The following is a 16,413-nucleotide window of genomic DNA, read 5'->3' as shown; positions in this document are numbered from 1 at the left end:
GGTACAAAGAACAAAATATGTAGAGCTACATGAAGATATATGGGGGTGATGCATAACTATGCAACTTAAAGGGATTTTAAAGCTTTCCCTGTCCTTGTAAATGGTCACACGAGACCTACAGGGTTAATTAGCTCCCAGCTAATAGGATAAGAAAGCTTCGGAGTTTTACCCTCAAGTTACTGAATTTAGCTCAATCTGTGCCCAAAACAGTCTGTTTGATCACATCTAGTAAAACGAATGTCCTCATGTTTTGGAATCCCCCTATGATTATAGCAATTCTTATTAGAAAGCACCCAATGGAGCACTTCATCCTGCTTCTCCAGAAGTTCTGCTCCCATGAGGACACGCTGTGAGTTGTCTCCTTCTTCCTCCCAACAGATTGTCATACACTTGTTGCTCCTCCCTCAGGGAAAAGTCTCACTTGTGACACAGATTTCTGCTTTCCTGTATAATCAAACCCTGAGAAACTATGCCAACCACAGACATTTCAGTGGAAATGTTTGAGAATTGTGGCAATGCAGGAGACTCTTACAGGAGAACACAACACATACCCTCCTACAAGAACGTGGGTTTGGGGGTTTGATTCTGTTATCACTTACACATAACATATTTAAGCTTTATTCATAGAATGACATGGTAAGGGCATTGAATGAAAGGATATTGAAAAAAATCAAGTAACAGCATGATAACCCAATGTCTATGCATGGTATAAAACTATATTGACACAAATTACCGTGAATAGTGAGCATAACGACACTGAATCTGCATGGGGTTAAACTGGAAGCTCCTTTAACACAAAAGTGAGTAAGGTTACGTTTGATGAGAAATTACTTGCTTTTTGTCAAAAAGCGTCTCATTTTATTTTCATGATGCCCTATTATGCATCATCTTAGATGAGGGCAACAGTCTGTTGTAACTTCCTACATTCTGACTTCGCTAGCAGTAAGGAAATGAAGAGATTGTGAAATAAATTCTTAGCCAATCAACAGAAAATTCTCTTTGAAAAGATCATTAATTAAGCAAATATGAAATCAGATTGCCAGAAAACCCACAGAGCATTTCTCTGGAATGTCAGTGTTTGGAGCCATCTGCTATGTGGCATTTGGGGCCCCTCTTGGCTCCATGGCAATGTGATTTCAACTGAGTCACTCCTCTGGCCACCCACTCCTATGTAACAGGAGGGGCTGTGCTGCATACATGTTTTCCAAAATCCATCCTGGCTCCTGAAGCATGTTGTATGTACTGAACACATGCTAGTGTTTCCTCTAGAATCTTGTGTCTCACAAAATAGTCCAGGAATTTAGCTCAGTGGTACCACCACCTGCCTTGAAAGCGCAAGGTCCAGAGTTTGATCCCAGATACCAAAAAGCAAGACAATACAAAAGAAAATGGCACCACCCAGTTGCTGAAGCCAAAAACCTAGGCGCTTTCCTTCATTTCCAGTTTCCTCTTCTGGTGGATTCTACTTCCTGGACATCTTTCACCTCCTACCACACTATTTTAGCATTTACTAACCAGAGGGCTCTTAGCAGCAACACTTGTGGTCTTATTGGGCTCCTGGCTTTAAAAACAGTATAAAAGCTCATGGTACTTCCCAAGTAGCCACTCTGCCTGTTAGCTTGGTTTTCTCCCTTTCTCTCTCTTTAATTTTTTAATTTTTGTGTAAAGAAGTGATAGTAGTTCAGTCTCCCCTATACAGAGAAAACTCTCTTTCATTTAAACCTCCTCTGGCATCCTCTTTAATGGGCTTAATGAACAACAGCAAGAAAGGCTCTTCCTTAGCTCTGAAGATCTAAGTAAATGTTTTAGGGACACCATTTCTGTTTGGGTCCCTTTGATCTTTAGTATCAATTGTTTTCATTCACAAAATGGCAGAAATATGTATGATTCAATTGTTGTGAGGGTAACATGAGATAACACATGTAAAAATAGCTAATAGTTGCCTTTCTTTACTCAAAACCCTTCACAAATTAGTGATAACACTACAGAAGAGAACAGAATCATGTTACTTTGAAGTCTCTGAATTTTAGTAACAAACATCTTCAAAGTTATCAACTGTGGTGAGGAGGGGTTATCAGCAGGCTTACAGAAGAAATCCAAATAATTTGTTGACCTGTGTCTGCCAAAGTGGTGCTTCAAGTTGATTCAGTTGTGTATTCCACATAGCGGTCCAGGGGTTACCATAAAAGGTTTGAGAACTGCCTCCGAGAGATGAACAAAAATGCACTATTTTTAAACATACAGTATTTCAGTGTTTGGTAAAGTAATTCCAGTTAATGAACCAGTGTGAAAGTTCAGCTTTAGAAATTAATCAATGTGCCAGAAATGGAAGTTGGCTCTGCCAAACCGGGCCACTCCATTCCAAGCGTCACCTAACAATGCCAGTGACATTTATAGAGTGCATGGCGTGCTTCCCGTGACTGTCACACACATTACCCTCAGCGGCGACTGCTGTTTACTGCTTATAAATCTCAAGACAAGAAGAGACTGGGAGGCCTAATAAATTTCAGTGTTTTCTGTTGATCTTCCTTTCACCTTCCTGCTTCATCCTACAATGCTGTCAGTGCCCTTGTTTTCCAGATAAAAATGTGGGTATGGATTAGGCTCATGGTAAACCATTCAATTAGTTTCCAGTTCTGCTCAAACAAACCTAAAAAACAAGTATTCCACAGCTGAGAAATGGTATCTATCTGTGGCCAGGTAGTAATTTTTAACTTCACTCATATTCATATTTTCACCACTGTGAAGAGCTTAACAGGCAGGGATGTTTTCCCACTTTTGTAATACCAGCACAAAGTCAATAGCTATGCAAGGAATTAATGAATTTATGGTGTTTTAGTTAGGGCTTTCAATTTCAGTTTTTTCCCACGTTTTTCTTTCCAAGGTTTTTTTTTTTTTTTTTTTTTTTTTTTTTTTTTTTTTTTTTTTTATTTTTTTTTTTTTTTTTTTTTTTTTTTTTTTGCTTGTTGGCTTTTAAAGTACAAGAAATGATAGTTTTTAAATGCAAGCTCTAACTTCACTTTTTTTTTTTGGTACCAGGGATTGAACTTGGGTCCCTGTGGCAGAACCACTGAGCTAAATCCCCGGCCTTTCAAATTCTTGACATATTGATGGAGAGCTGTCTAAGGTTAGAAGATGCTACAAGAAAGAAAAGGAAAAGCTTATTGAGATATTACTATGGGAGGGACTTCAGATCAGTTTCCTGCCTTCAGATAAACAAGAGCAGGAGGCCCATTTCAAGAGAATCTCACCCCAGATAATCTGGCTAAATTATACAGCAGGGTATAAAATAGAGATCAGTATCCCCATCTGCTAATGTGAGCCAGATTCTGAGAGGATAACTCAGAATACGTGAGTCTCCTCATTATGGCTTGTACCTTATGTCCCTCCAAAGCCTTAGGTGCTCATAGGTGGGGCTTTTTGGAGGTGGCTGGATCTAGGGTGTGTGATACTGGGATTGAGGGTGTGTGATCACTAAATGACTTTATCATAGTTCTGATTGTGGAAAATAGAAGCCCCACCCTGGGCCTGGGGGGGCACCAATCAAAGGGCTTGTAGCCTGGATGGGCTATAAAAGGGAGACAGGGAAGTGAGGCCTGCTGCTGCTGTTGCTGCTTGTTGCCTTCTACCTGCTCCACCATGAGCTGTCTCCTCTGCAATGCCCCTGTGCCATGCCTCCCCACCTTGGAGCCAGCTGATATGGGCTCAAACGTCTGCAAACTGAGCTGAAATAAACTTTTCCTCCTTTAACTTGTGGGTATCAGGCATTTTGTCTCAGCAATGCAAAAAAGACACTCCTCCAAGGATGGAGATTTCATTCTACCCCATAGATCACTGGCCATCACTGCCCTGTGTTCAGCATTTCCAGGATTCACGGAAGTCAACTAGGTACTCAGCAATGAAGGGCCACCATTCTAGGTCTGAAGCAAAACGAGAAGGAATACAATCCCACTGGAGATATTTGAGTGTTAGAGTCTTTTCTCTAAAATGTGGTTTTGCAGGAAAATATTAATATAAACTTTAAAAATTCTTTCTTCATAAATAAGAAAAAACTACAGATACCAATGAGAAATCTTCAGTTGTGACTTGTCAATGAATAAGCTTTATTAAATTCAGAGCTTTTTATATTTTAAGGTAAGCTCTAAGTCATCCAGGGAAGAAACAGACAGCTGCCATGGTCTAAAGGATGTGGACCTTTGCTAATCAGGTGAAGTCTCTGAGTTTTCAGTTGCTCAGCCTGTCATGTCCTGGTACAGTCAGCTTTTTAAACCCCTGAGTACACATCCACAGATGCAACTGAGAATCAAAGCTTGTTACAGACATTTTCTTCATTATAATTTCCTAATGAAATATAGTGTAGCAATGATCGCATTAGCATTTACACAAAAACAGATTATAAGTAATGTAGACATCGTTTAATTTTTAATTTTTGAGATCAGGTCTTGCTGTGTAGTTCAGGCTAGCCTTAAATTCACTATGTAAGCCCAGGGTGGCCTTGAACGTGCAGCAATCCTGCTGCCTCAGCCTCCTGAATGCTGGGATCACAGGCGTGCGCCACCACCCACAGGTAGAGATAACTTAAGTAGGAGAGGATGTGTGGAGGTCACACATTGATATTAGGCCACATTAAATAAGGGACCTGAACATGGAGGTTGTCACTGGTAGCTGGGTCTTGGGAGCAGGCAGAGAGGGACCCTGGGGAGTGTGGAGCCCTTGAGACTTGAGGGCTCGCTCTTTGACAAGCAGTGCTAACGAGAGCTGTAGAGTGCGGTCATACCGCGGGATAATCACACAGACCTCCGGCATAACTATCATAATAGAGATGAGACTTAGGTCAGGTCAGATAGCAGATATGTGACTTCGCTTTGGTGAACCCGTGGAAAAATGGCTAAGGACTCACTCTGAACTGGATGGGGATCAGTTGATCTCCCTTTTTCTTAAAAACCATTACAACACCAGTAGCTGATTTTTACTATTTTCCACTCAAATGGACTCATTTTCTCTACATTCCATTCACTTTAAACAACGCTCTCTCTACAGTGGTAATTTAGAAGTAATATTTTGCAGTTCAAATTACACACAGTCCTGTCTAATTCCTCCTTTGATTCTTTTCCTTTAGTCTTTCCTTCAGTGTACAGTATCCTAATCTGTGCCTCAGACAGCAGCAGCTCTGCTGTTGCAAATGTTCGTATGATCTTTCCTTTAGGAACAGTGGAACAGTTACTTACACTTTGTTTAATCGCTAATGGAAAGGACTTCTCTAAATATTTACACCAGAACAGTTGTCAGAGTGAATCCTGCAAAATTGCAGGCTCCATCCCAGGACCAGAGGGCAGGTGGGGCTGGGGGCGGGGAGATTCCGGTCATATAATTCTAAGCAGCCCTAGATTTTCAGAGTGCTGCCTACTAAAACATGAAGGGTTTGCACTAACAAAGCAGCACTTCAGCGTGCAGAGATCCAAAGTATTTGAATAGCCACTTTAGTTTATTGCTCTTGTAAAAATGACTCTGCATTTATTTCAGGTTTAAAGAAAAAAAAAAAGTATTAGGTAGGTTTCAGAGACCCAGCAAATAAATTATCTACGAGGAAAGAAACTTGTGTAAGAAGCCCAAAGAGACACCAGACTTATTCTGTGCGATGACTCTCAAGGTGCTTAATAAATAGAACTGACCCGCTCCTCCCTGAGTTTCTAAGTAGAGTCAGCACACAAGAGTCGTATGCGAGGGAGAAAAGTGAATCTGCCAAGATAAATGCAGCAGTGTTTTATAAATTAACTCAGCTGTCTGTGTGTTTATTTTTTCTTTGGAAGATTCTAAAATTAAGGCTGTTCAATTCATCTTAGCAGCGGTTTGGATGAGGAAATGAATTTGGGCTAAGAGGGATGGAGAAAATATCCTGCATTGGGAAATCTTGGCAATAACCATTGGACACATGTTCTTATCTCATGAGCTACAGTGCTTCTGCCCAGTGGCCTATGAATTCAGTAGTTTGGCTAAAAACTATTACACAGACTTTTCTGGGGTTGCATGAACTCTGTCATGGCATAAGCAGTGTAAATTCAGAGCAAACCATTTTCTATGAACTCCTGGAACATCAGCAGTCCGGGTGGCCACCTGGATACTAAAGAGAGCCATAGCTTGGAATGGCATGGAGCATCTCTTCAAAACTCTAAAAATTAGACTTTCAGGGATGGGCAAATGGTGCCCCCATGTCTGAAGACACATGAATCAGAGGCTGCATCCCAGAGGCATGGGGCAGAGGAGCGGGCAGGTTGCTGATCTTGCTGGAGCAAAGGGTGCATCTACAGGCTCTGTAAGCCCAGCGGGCCACTAAGGGAAGCCACGCAACTCTGTTAAAGGATTCGGTCTCCATCATCTCTAGGGAGAACTGGGAAGTTGGCTCTGTCTCTAAGAAAGAGACAGATCTTTGTACCTTGTATTCCCTGTCTGTGGAAGGGCTGAGAATTCTCATCTTGAGGCAAGTACTAGCTGCTCCATATTTATGCAATTAATTTATGATGAATTATTTTTTCTGTATTATTTCTATAACTATATACCATAAAAACAGTAGGATGGCTAAATGGACCAAAATTTTGCTGTTAAACCTCAGAAAATTAGGATTCTCCTATTCTTACCTTAGTGTCAAATTAAAAACTAAAAGAAAACCAAAAATCAGTATGGAGATACCTCAAACAACTAGGATTAGAGGTCCCATTTGACCCAGGTATTACCCTGCTGTGTCTCTTCCCAAAAGAGTTAAATAAATCATACCACAGCAATACACGCTCACCCATGTTTACAGCGGCACAGTTTGTAATAGCTAAAACTTGGAAACAGCCCAAATGCCCATCAGCTGGAGACTGGATAAAGGAGATGTGTGTGTGTGTGTGTGTGTGTGTATGTGCGTGTGTGTGTGTGCGCACACGTGTGTGTTTAATAAAACGGAATACTACTCAGTCGTAAAGAAAGAGAAATTAGAGAGTTTTGTAGCTAAGTGGAAGCACATTGAGGCCCTACTCTTAAGTGAAATCACTAAGTCACATGTGTAAATACCGAATAGTTTTCTCTGGTGTGAAAAGCTAAAATTGTAAATAAGGATCAAAATGTATAAGTGATATTGTGTAATAGCAAGAAAAGGTCTAAAAGAGTAGAGGAAGTGGGAGGGCTGGGGGTCAGGGAAAAGAAAAAATATGTGAAAAGGAAAAATATGGAAACAATGTCTTTGTAAACAGGGAAGGGTGGAGGGTCTGGAAGGAGGACTGGGGAATGGGGAAAAGTAAGAACCAAGATAAGCCGTGTAAAGGTACAAGATCCCAATGATGAATGTAACTGTATCTTATACCTAAAATGTACCAATAAACTTAATAAAGGTTAAAAAAAGAAAACAAAATGTATTGTTCTTCTATGTCTTTGTATGGGGTAAGGGTTTGTTAGTGAATTGATACCTGGAGATTGCCAGTTGACAGAAGAAACTGCCCAAAGAATTTGACTTCCTCTTTGCATGTTTAAAAGAAGTAGTAGGGGCTGGGGATTTAGCTCAGTGGTGTCACCACCTGCCTTGCAAACACGAGGACCCAAGTTCAATCCCTGTTACAAAAAAAAAAAAATTAAATTAAATAAAAGAAGCAATATCACCTGTTCACATGTTTAAATAGAGAACTAATAGTCTGAGCTCAAGTAGTATGGGAATAGAGTGAGGTCATTCTGAATCACAAAAGAATTAGAAACTTCAGGACAGTGACCAGTGGAAGTTTTGTGGTTTTGTTCAAGATCTATCAAATGAGCTAACAAAATATCCTTTTTGGGGATTCCAAAACATGATAGTGGTTTCCAAGGAAACCATTCACCTTCATTATCAAGCACAGACATGCTGTTTTTGTGTTTCTTGGATGTTTTTGGTGGAAAGATGTAATAATGTTGTAGCTGCTCACATAATGCAAGTTTCGAATGACAATCACAATTACTTGTTGATAATTTCTACTTAGTCCCTTCCAACACTACCTTTCTAAAAGCTGTCATTTTAAGTTCCAGCGAGTTACTCTTGGCCTTCATTAGCTCGGGAGATTTTAGAACTCTCATGTAATGTAGTGCCCTCTTCTTATTGTTAAATGTTCTCCTCCATAATCTAAATTAACTTGAGGATGTTTACAAGGGTTCATTGCCTTCCCTTTCCCTCCTACTAAGATAATTCTTGTATGAAGGCTTGGGCTAAATTCCTTGGGTTCTTTTATCTGCTCAGGAAGCGAGGAGACCTGGTAGTGAGAGCAGAGGACTGTGCACTCGTGCAGGCAGACAGGTGGTTTACACAAGGGTGATGACGTGCACGGAGCACATAGGAATGGCCCATTTCCATCTCTTGCGTTGCTGGCGGGTGAATGACCTATGAGGGGGAAAATTGGTGGAAAAGCATTGTTTTCTAGTAGATTTCCTGCTCTTTGTAACTCCTGATTGCTCCCAGTCCTCTGGGACAAGTAACTAAGTCTGACCACAGAGCAACAGTTCAGTCGTGCTCCGATGACCCTCCTCCCAAAGAACCTGGCTTTCCTCAGTCTAATTACTTCTGGCAATTGTGGTTATTAGGATTTGGCCTAGTGACTCCCTGGAACCCAAATTTTCCCAAAGAGCCCCCTTAACAAGCAAAATTAAATCTGATAGGAAGCCTGGTCTTCCACATCACTCTTACATGGAGCTTTCCCCCAGTTTGTGGCAAGGTTAGAAAACTCTCCTGTGAAGTAGAACAGAACAGTAAAGAAGATTTCATGAAGATAGCTACTCTAAGAAGAGCACAAGAGGTGTGAAGTCAGAGCAGTAGGTTCATGAAGCAATGGCCACCACAATACTCCACACACCAAGATACAGTCCAAACTGTGCTCTTTATCACCAGTAGTGGATCTAAAGTTAGGCACTGTAGAAACTATACAAGAAAGGGATGTTTATTTCTTCTTGGGCAGTTTCCTACCCATTAAGATAACCCTCACAGGGAGGAAACAGGGGCACATTACCAATCATCTGGTAAGGCATAAAAAAAAAAAAAAAAAAAAAAAAACCCAGTTGTTTTTCAAGTAGCCTTGAAAATGTTCGAGTATGGCTCCTGCCCTTCCTTGTACAGTTGTGTGTTACTCCTCCCCACTAGCGCATGTACAGTAGCAAGCACAGCTGCCCCACGATTTGCTCCTCTCCTAATGAGTGTTCTTCTTTGACAGAACCAGAATCTCTGAAATCCACTGTCAAGTCCTACTGTGTGCACTTCGCCCTCTTTCCAGGGCTCTCTGATGGAGATAATTCCCGTCTGCACAAGTCTGCCCGTTCTCCATTGTCTGACAGCCCTACAGGGCCATCGACAGGCTTTATATTTTAAACAAGTATTTGTTCGGATGATACACGTCTCATCTTTATCACGTGCTACACAAATTTATTTTGTCTGTTTATCCCTTATAAAACTGACATTGTTTTCATCACTTGCTGGGCTGCAATAGTTATTCTTGACTTATGGCTCAGGCCCTATTTCTTGAGGCCTATTTCTCGAGCTGCACATCAGAGTCACCAGCGCAACTTTAAAACCTCAGGCTATCTGGGCCCCATTCCCAGAGATGCCTTCATTCCTTCTAGGGTAGGGGCTGGGCACCAAAAAAAAAAAAAAAAAAAAACTTTCTCCAGGTGATTCTCTTGTAAGCTCAGGGGCATCAAGAAAAACACAGAGTGGAGTTTGCTATTAAGGCTCAGTAATATATAAGTAATATAAGTAACATTTTTACGAAGCATCATAAAGATAACTTTTCAGGATAACGTACACTAGTCAGTGAAATATCTACTGTGGTTGTAAATTACAGAGGTTTTTGATATTTAACTACAAAATTATAGTCTTTGCCCACATTCTCAGGCCTAAGCTAATAATCTTCTCCGCCTGTTTGCATTGTACGTACTTGGGGGAAATAGTTTTAGAATATTTCAAATAAACTTTGTAATTCTGTTGCTTCTAAGTAAGGAAAACAATCAGCAAGCGCTGATGTTTAAAACCATCAATAGGGCAGATGTAAGTGAAGAGAGCACAAAGGGCAGAGAAAAGAAAGCAATGTGGGGATGAGTACTATCCAGTAAGTGGTTCAAAAAGACTTGTGGTTCTGCATATGGCCAGCAACAAACAATGAGCAGAAGAGAGTAAGAGAAAGAAGAAGGAGGGGCTTGACAGACTGTCCCCACAATTGCCTCAGATCCCAGTCCCAGGGCTGTGGTGGAATGTGGCAGTGGGGAGAGCCCAAGCTGAAGTCCAGGTCATCCCGTTCGCACTGAGTGACCTATGGGAGTGGCCACTGGCTCATCCCTTCCAGCGTGAGTGTGAGGCCCGAGCAGTCAGTCTTGTAAAGGTATCAAGTCAAGGGCTGGGTACTCACAGGTAACAGAAACACAGAAGCTATTCCAGTAATTGTCAAAACACTTCAACACGACTCTAAGTACATATTAAGATGAGACGTGAGGGACTGCCCTTCTTCTCTGGCCATTATAGAGCCTATGTTAAGGAAGCAGTGCTCTAAAATAAGCAGCTCACAAATTCTGTTCTTTTATATTGTGTGGTGGTGGTTTGTATGATGTGGTTATAAAATGGGGGCTGCTTTACCACTTACTCTCAGGAATGTGCTTTGTATTGGGGTATAATTACAAATATGCTTACCAGCTAGTTTTCTGGGGAGTTATGGGGCATGGATATGAGGCACTGTGTTCCTGCACATTTGTTTCAGGAAGGCGTTGAAAGGTAACTCAATCTAACCCGTGCCCATGCCAAGTACTCAAAAGAACAGGAGAACATACTACTTATGATACAGGGCTCTGAAATGAAAAAAGGAAGAGAGAAATCAAGGAAAAATGAGAGAAAACTTGGGTCTGGCTGCTGTTCAGACTGAGTGAGTAGTAGGCATGCTGCATTGTGTAAATGGCATTGATTCGTTCAAGTTTTATCCTATCCTTCGACTCTCTCGCTGTAAGACAAAACACTTCATAGCAAAATCTGCTTGAAAGTAGACTTCTGCTATCTAAATAGATACTAGGTCCAAAAGGTACAGTTTTAAAATCATTTCTACTCCTTAGGAAAACTTATTTTTTTGTCACTGTAAAGTTTTCAAGACTCCTGGTGATCTGTGACCACATAACACACAGTTCCACAGGTCAGGAACTTCCAAGTAGAACCGTCAACTCCTAGATCTGGCAACTTACGACTGAAGCTCATGATACCATCATCTTATGTAACACAGAGTGCTGTAAAAATGAGAAACTGCAGCTACACATGATGTGTTAAACTCTTTAAAATAGATGAAGTGATCTAATGTAATTAATCTAAGTTGACGCCACCACAAAAGCATGTGTCTCAGTGTTGGCAATGCAAATACTTTTGATAATCGTCCACAAGGCCTCAGTACATTTGTCTCATATATTAAACCATCTTCTATCTCTGAGTGACTCTAAAGCTCTTGATGTCAGTCCTCGATACTCTCCGAAACTGCTTTTCACTTCCTGAATGTCCTTAAGTTAGAGAAAATGCAAAAGGAAAATAAGTTTCCTACCAAACCTACTTTATTTTTCCTTCTGGTCTTACATGTACGTGTCTCTATCATTTTTCTGCTCATCACCACCCAGATCTTGATACTTCCTTTCCAGCTCAAGTCACTGCTGAAAGCCGGCCGTGATGGGCGGCCTAGAAAGCCTTCCTCTACTTCGTGCTACAAGCTGGCTCCTTGTGATTCTGAGCCCAAGGACGAGACGGACCTGCGGTAGACTGAGTGTGCTCATTGGTGCTCTGGTTGTGGTTTTCAGACACTAAAAGCTGTGGATGGGACACAGCACAGTTAACTCATCCTCTAGTTTTAGGAGTTATGGATTAGCACATCGTTATGTGATGAATCTTAAGTGGTAAGCTTTTATGATAAATTAATGCTTACATGTGTTTTCACCCTTAATCTTTACCTGAACAACCTAGATGGATAAGACAAATGAGTTTAGAAGGACTATGTAATGGTCTACTCCTGTCTTATATTCTCACACCAAAAGATAGCAAAGTTCAGGAGACTATTGGGATGGCTTTGATGTAAATTTTTGATCAACTTCCGCATTTGGCTTTGTGAATATGGCCTACCATGGCAAAGTGATTCATTCACCTGGGTTTTCTGGTAACGGGAGCGGTGTTAGACCTAGAACCCAAGCCTTAAAATTCACAGTGGCCTCTTCCCAATGTGCACTGCAATTTTGCCCTTCTGAAGACTCAATCTCTACCAAAATCTTATGATACTTGTTATTCATCAAATTCTTTTTTGTTTGTTTGTTTGTTTGTTTGAGACAGGGTCTCACTAAGTAGTTGAGACTGACCTGGAACTCACAATGCAGCCTAGGCTGGTCTCTAACGCGCAGCAATCCTCCCGCCTCAGCCTCCTGAGTGCTGGGATTACAGGTATGTGCCACCATGCCCGGCTATTCATTAAATTCTTAAAAGTCAGATGGAAAACTAATAAGGTAGTGCTTTTGAAGAATATTTATTTGCATAAAACATAAAAACAGATACAAACTATTAAATCTACTTAATTGGGCAATCATGTTCTTTAAGTACCACTGAATTTTCCTTAGACTCCAAAAGAATTTTAGTGACTATAGATAGTAACTACGTCCCTTGCCAAGACTACAAGTGAGGGGGGAATGCTCTTCTCAGATAAGAGGCACCTGAAAATATGTAGAATTTTTAAATGAACTTTTAAATTATTGAAACTGTTCATCATAGGTGAAAAGACTTCAGGTATTTTGATCAGAAGTTTCATGTTGTTGAAATTTGGGGGGCAGAAAGTGAGATTCCTTAACACTCATTGGCACCTTGATATTTACCATTCTTAGGAGCCCCATGATCCTGGACAACAGATCGATTCATTATTCTTACTTTCACCAGAATGCTAGTAATATTCCTCAGTGAAAAAAAATATGATGGAATGAATTAAATGGAAAATATAGGTAGTGCCTTTTATAAATGTACACTTTATACATTATGTATTTTATTTAAGGTATACATTTCAAAATATTTCAAATTTACTCTGTTATCCAATAGGTGGTAAATTTTAAAATAATCCAATTTTGTTAACCTTTGTGCAAAATTGACAACAAAGAAAGCAATCGACATTTTCCCTCAAAATCAGGAGCAAGGCAAAAATAAACCTATGTAATTTATGATGCTACATTGTACATCCAGTACATGCCAGTGTACACGCAACACACTATTAGGAGAAATCACCCTAACCAAGTCAAACATACAGTTTCAACACACTGTCTTGTATGATCCTTTCCATGTTCTCAAAACTGAATGATGTTTTCCTGATGGTTACCAAGGTTGATTCTTACATTTCATGAAACACAATATCCACCGTGGTGGCACGTCAAGAATTCACTACTTGGAAAAGATTATTTTGAGGGCTTGGGATGGGATGTGTGGATAAGCAGTGAGAAAGTAGAAAGAGAACATCAAATGAATGTTCTAAAATGAAAACAATTTTTGGTTGAGATAAAGGGGAAAAGATACTTTGGAAAATCACTATGTAATAGTGTTGTTGTTTGACAGTTCAGTGTTACAATTGCAGAGGGACTCTTTTAGTTTTAACCTCTATAAGAGGTTCTGACAACTACGTCATAGAGGATAGAAAAGAACCACTGCAGCTAAAATAGATGACAATTCACAGAAAACATTTAATAGCAATCTGAGAGCTCTATTCAGATACCAATCATCTGAAATGATCAAATGACTAAAAACGCTAGTCTCTAGTAGTAAGAATTTTTCCATATAACTTGAAAACCAAATTTTATTACATGTCATAATTTCTGTTCACTGCTTTCTGGGGAACTAATTTGTAGAATATTAAATACCAGGAAAATCTTTAATGGAGAAATGACTTAGCAGAGCTTATCTACTTAGAAGTTGAAATACTGTTCATATTTTATGCTAAAAGGAATAACGAAATAATTACAGAAAGTCACTTTTATACTCATTCTTATTTTCTTAGTTATTTAGAGTAACCTGGGGGCTAAAACGACAGGATTCAAAACTATCATTTCTCATGTGGTTACTAAATCTTACTGAAGAAGTCATAAGCAAACAATTAAAATAGTATAACAGGATATTTTAGGAAACAACTCTGATAGTGTAATGATGTTTAACTTAGAAGGCACAAAGATAAATGACTTTTTCTTATATTTAAATTTTACCACTACTGCCTATGAGTTGGAATTTTTCTTTGATTTATAAAGATATTACATGATGTGTCATAGAATATATGTTTTTTAGTGAAAATTTTCTGTCTCTAGAACATTTTTCTAAAAAACAAAGTAATCTGGTGACAAATGTATTGAAAAATTATATTATAGACAACATCCAAGCCAGATTTCATTCAAAATTAACATGACCTTTTTCTCTTTCATCAGTTAACTTATTTTCAAATATCAGCAATATAATTACCAAGAATATATTTGAACCTCAAAGAATGACTAAAGCTCTATAGCATTAATTATCATAAGGAATGACCAATATATTCTATTAAGGTTGTCTTTATTTTATTGCCATGAAAATTATTTTCTTCACATTCTTGCCCCTTTTCTCAAAATTCTTTATGGAAACCGTCAAACCATGTCATAGATTGTGTGAGAGGACAGGTTGTAATTCCTACACACAGTGGCATCTCAAAACTTGCATTTATCTGCAATCTGAATGCTTAAAACCCAAATTATAGAAGGGGACAAATAAAAAAGGGTATTAATTGGTTATCTATTGTTTCTACCAAAAGCCTCTGGCATAGCTTGAACCTATTTTGTCCTCTGGGTAATCAAATGAGTGAATCTTTTATATAGTAAGCTTCGCTGTTACTGTTACATATTTAATTTTTTAACATTGGTCATCATTGCATAAAGCATGTAAATACCAGTTCAGAATTTCCCAGCAGAACAGCTTGTTCTCTTAACATTCGGGGGGTTAAGAGACTAGCAAATTTGTTCCTTGCTTATTTTATTACCTAATAAGCCCAACATCTATAACTCGGGTGGACAAACAGTGTTAAGTGTGCAAATTATTGAGGCTTATGTATGAGGCTTTGCGTAGGTTCTTCAGCGTCTGTTTCTCAGGGCCCTTCCCGGTCAAGTAAAGAGATTAATAACTGCCTATACATTTCAAGTGGCTATTTGGAGGCCCAGGTACAAAATACAAGTGAAATGTGGATGCACTAATAAGGATATTACTATTACTATTGCTATTTTGTCAGGGACGATTTTTATATTTATTAGCACAATGGAAATGAGTTAAAAACTGAGTTCAGACTTCTTGGTTTAGCATCTTATACTTAAAGCTAAGGCTTACCCTTACATACATTGCTGGGTGGGGAGTTTTCAATCAGGACTGCATTTAATTTTCGTTTTGAATAAATTCAGTATTTTATCTCTAGGAGTTATCGATCCAAATACTATGTCTTTATTCAACTCTAATTAGATATTTTGTAGGCTCCTGTTTTAAAACTGTGTTTCTTTATAAATGGAAGCACTAGTTTGTAATAAAGTATACAGAAAATAAATACTGGTTGTTTTAGGGAAACAGAAAAATAATAACTTGGCTTTATCAGCTATTTCTCCGCCCTGGGTCTTGCGTATGTATCTGCGTGCAATCAGCTCTGCTATTAAAACACCCAAGACACCATTAAAAAAGAAAACTTTGAAAAACAGTTCTTACACCTTCGATTTTTACCTTTTAGTGGTGCTTTGGAAAGATTTAGGAAAGTGAAGTTATCTATAAGCCAAAAAGTTCCGCTTAAAATTCACTTTAGCTAACGCTGGCCTCCTTTTAAAATATGTTTGATCGCAGCCCTATTATTATAATTTTAATACAACCTTTTACTTAGATCGCTTCTCGACATTTTAGCTCAGATCAAGTGTAGTTCTTATTAGAGAAACGGTTTTTAATTCCCTTTTTTTCAGGTATTTCCAAAGAAACGACCCAGCTGGGCTGGCGAGCACGCAGTCTGACTTTGACCAGGGTCTCCCACCCTCCCTCTGCCTCTTCCCCGTCCCCCCCAAAACGCCGCGAGGCACCTGCCAAGAGAGCCCCGTCGGTCTCCTAGGGGACGCCAGGGGTCGCCCCTCTCCCAGGATTGCGCTGCGGATCAGCCGCGCACGCAGGCCCAGGGCAAAGGCGCGAGGGGCAGCAGCTCCGGCAGCTCCGGGGCAGCCCGGTTCCTACCGAGTCGTAGCAACTCGAGCCCAGTTGCACCCACTCCTCCTCTGGTCTCCCGACACAACCAGCGGGCGGTTTAGACTTGGCCTTCAGCCGCGTGGTGCAGCTCAGGCAGCGCCGCCCTCGGGCTCCGCAGGGCTCCCTGCACCCTGCTGTCTGCGTCCCGTGCCCTTGCTCCC

At 40.0% G+C, this 16,413-nt stretch overlaps 1 protein-coding gene across 1 annotated transcript in view; it reads right to left on the bottom strand.

Annotated features, from left to right (window-relative positions):
• The window catches only part of Rspo3 (R-spondin 3), a 65,041-nt gene extending 60,235 nt beyond the window's left edge, over positions 1–4,806 (bottom strand). Inside the window, exon 1 of the mRNA XM_010625747.3 lies at positions 4,695–4,806. Coding sequence (XP_010624049.2) covers positions 4,695–4,806 — 112 coding nt within the window. The remainder of the gene's footprint in view (positions 1–4,694) is intronic.
• Between the last annotated feature and the right edge of the window lie 11,607 nt (positions 4,807–16,413).

This window comes from Fukomys damarensis, unplaced genomic scaffold (genome assembly GCF_012274545.1).
Source record: "Fukomys damarensis isolate Sample0158 unplaced genomic scaffold, DMR_v1.0_HiC HiC_scaffold_14, whole genome shotgun sequence".
NCBI classification, from domain to species: domain Eukaryota; kingdom Metazoa; phylum Chordata; class Mammalia; order Rodentia; family Bathyergidae; genus Fukomys; species Fukomys damarensis.
The sequence above is the reverse complement of the archived record's forward strand: the minus strand, read 5'-3'. Positions and strand labels throughout refer to the sequence as shown.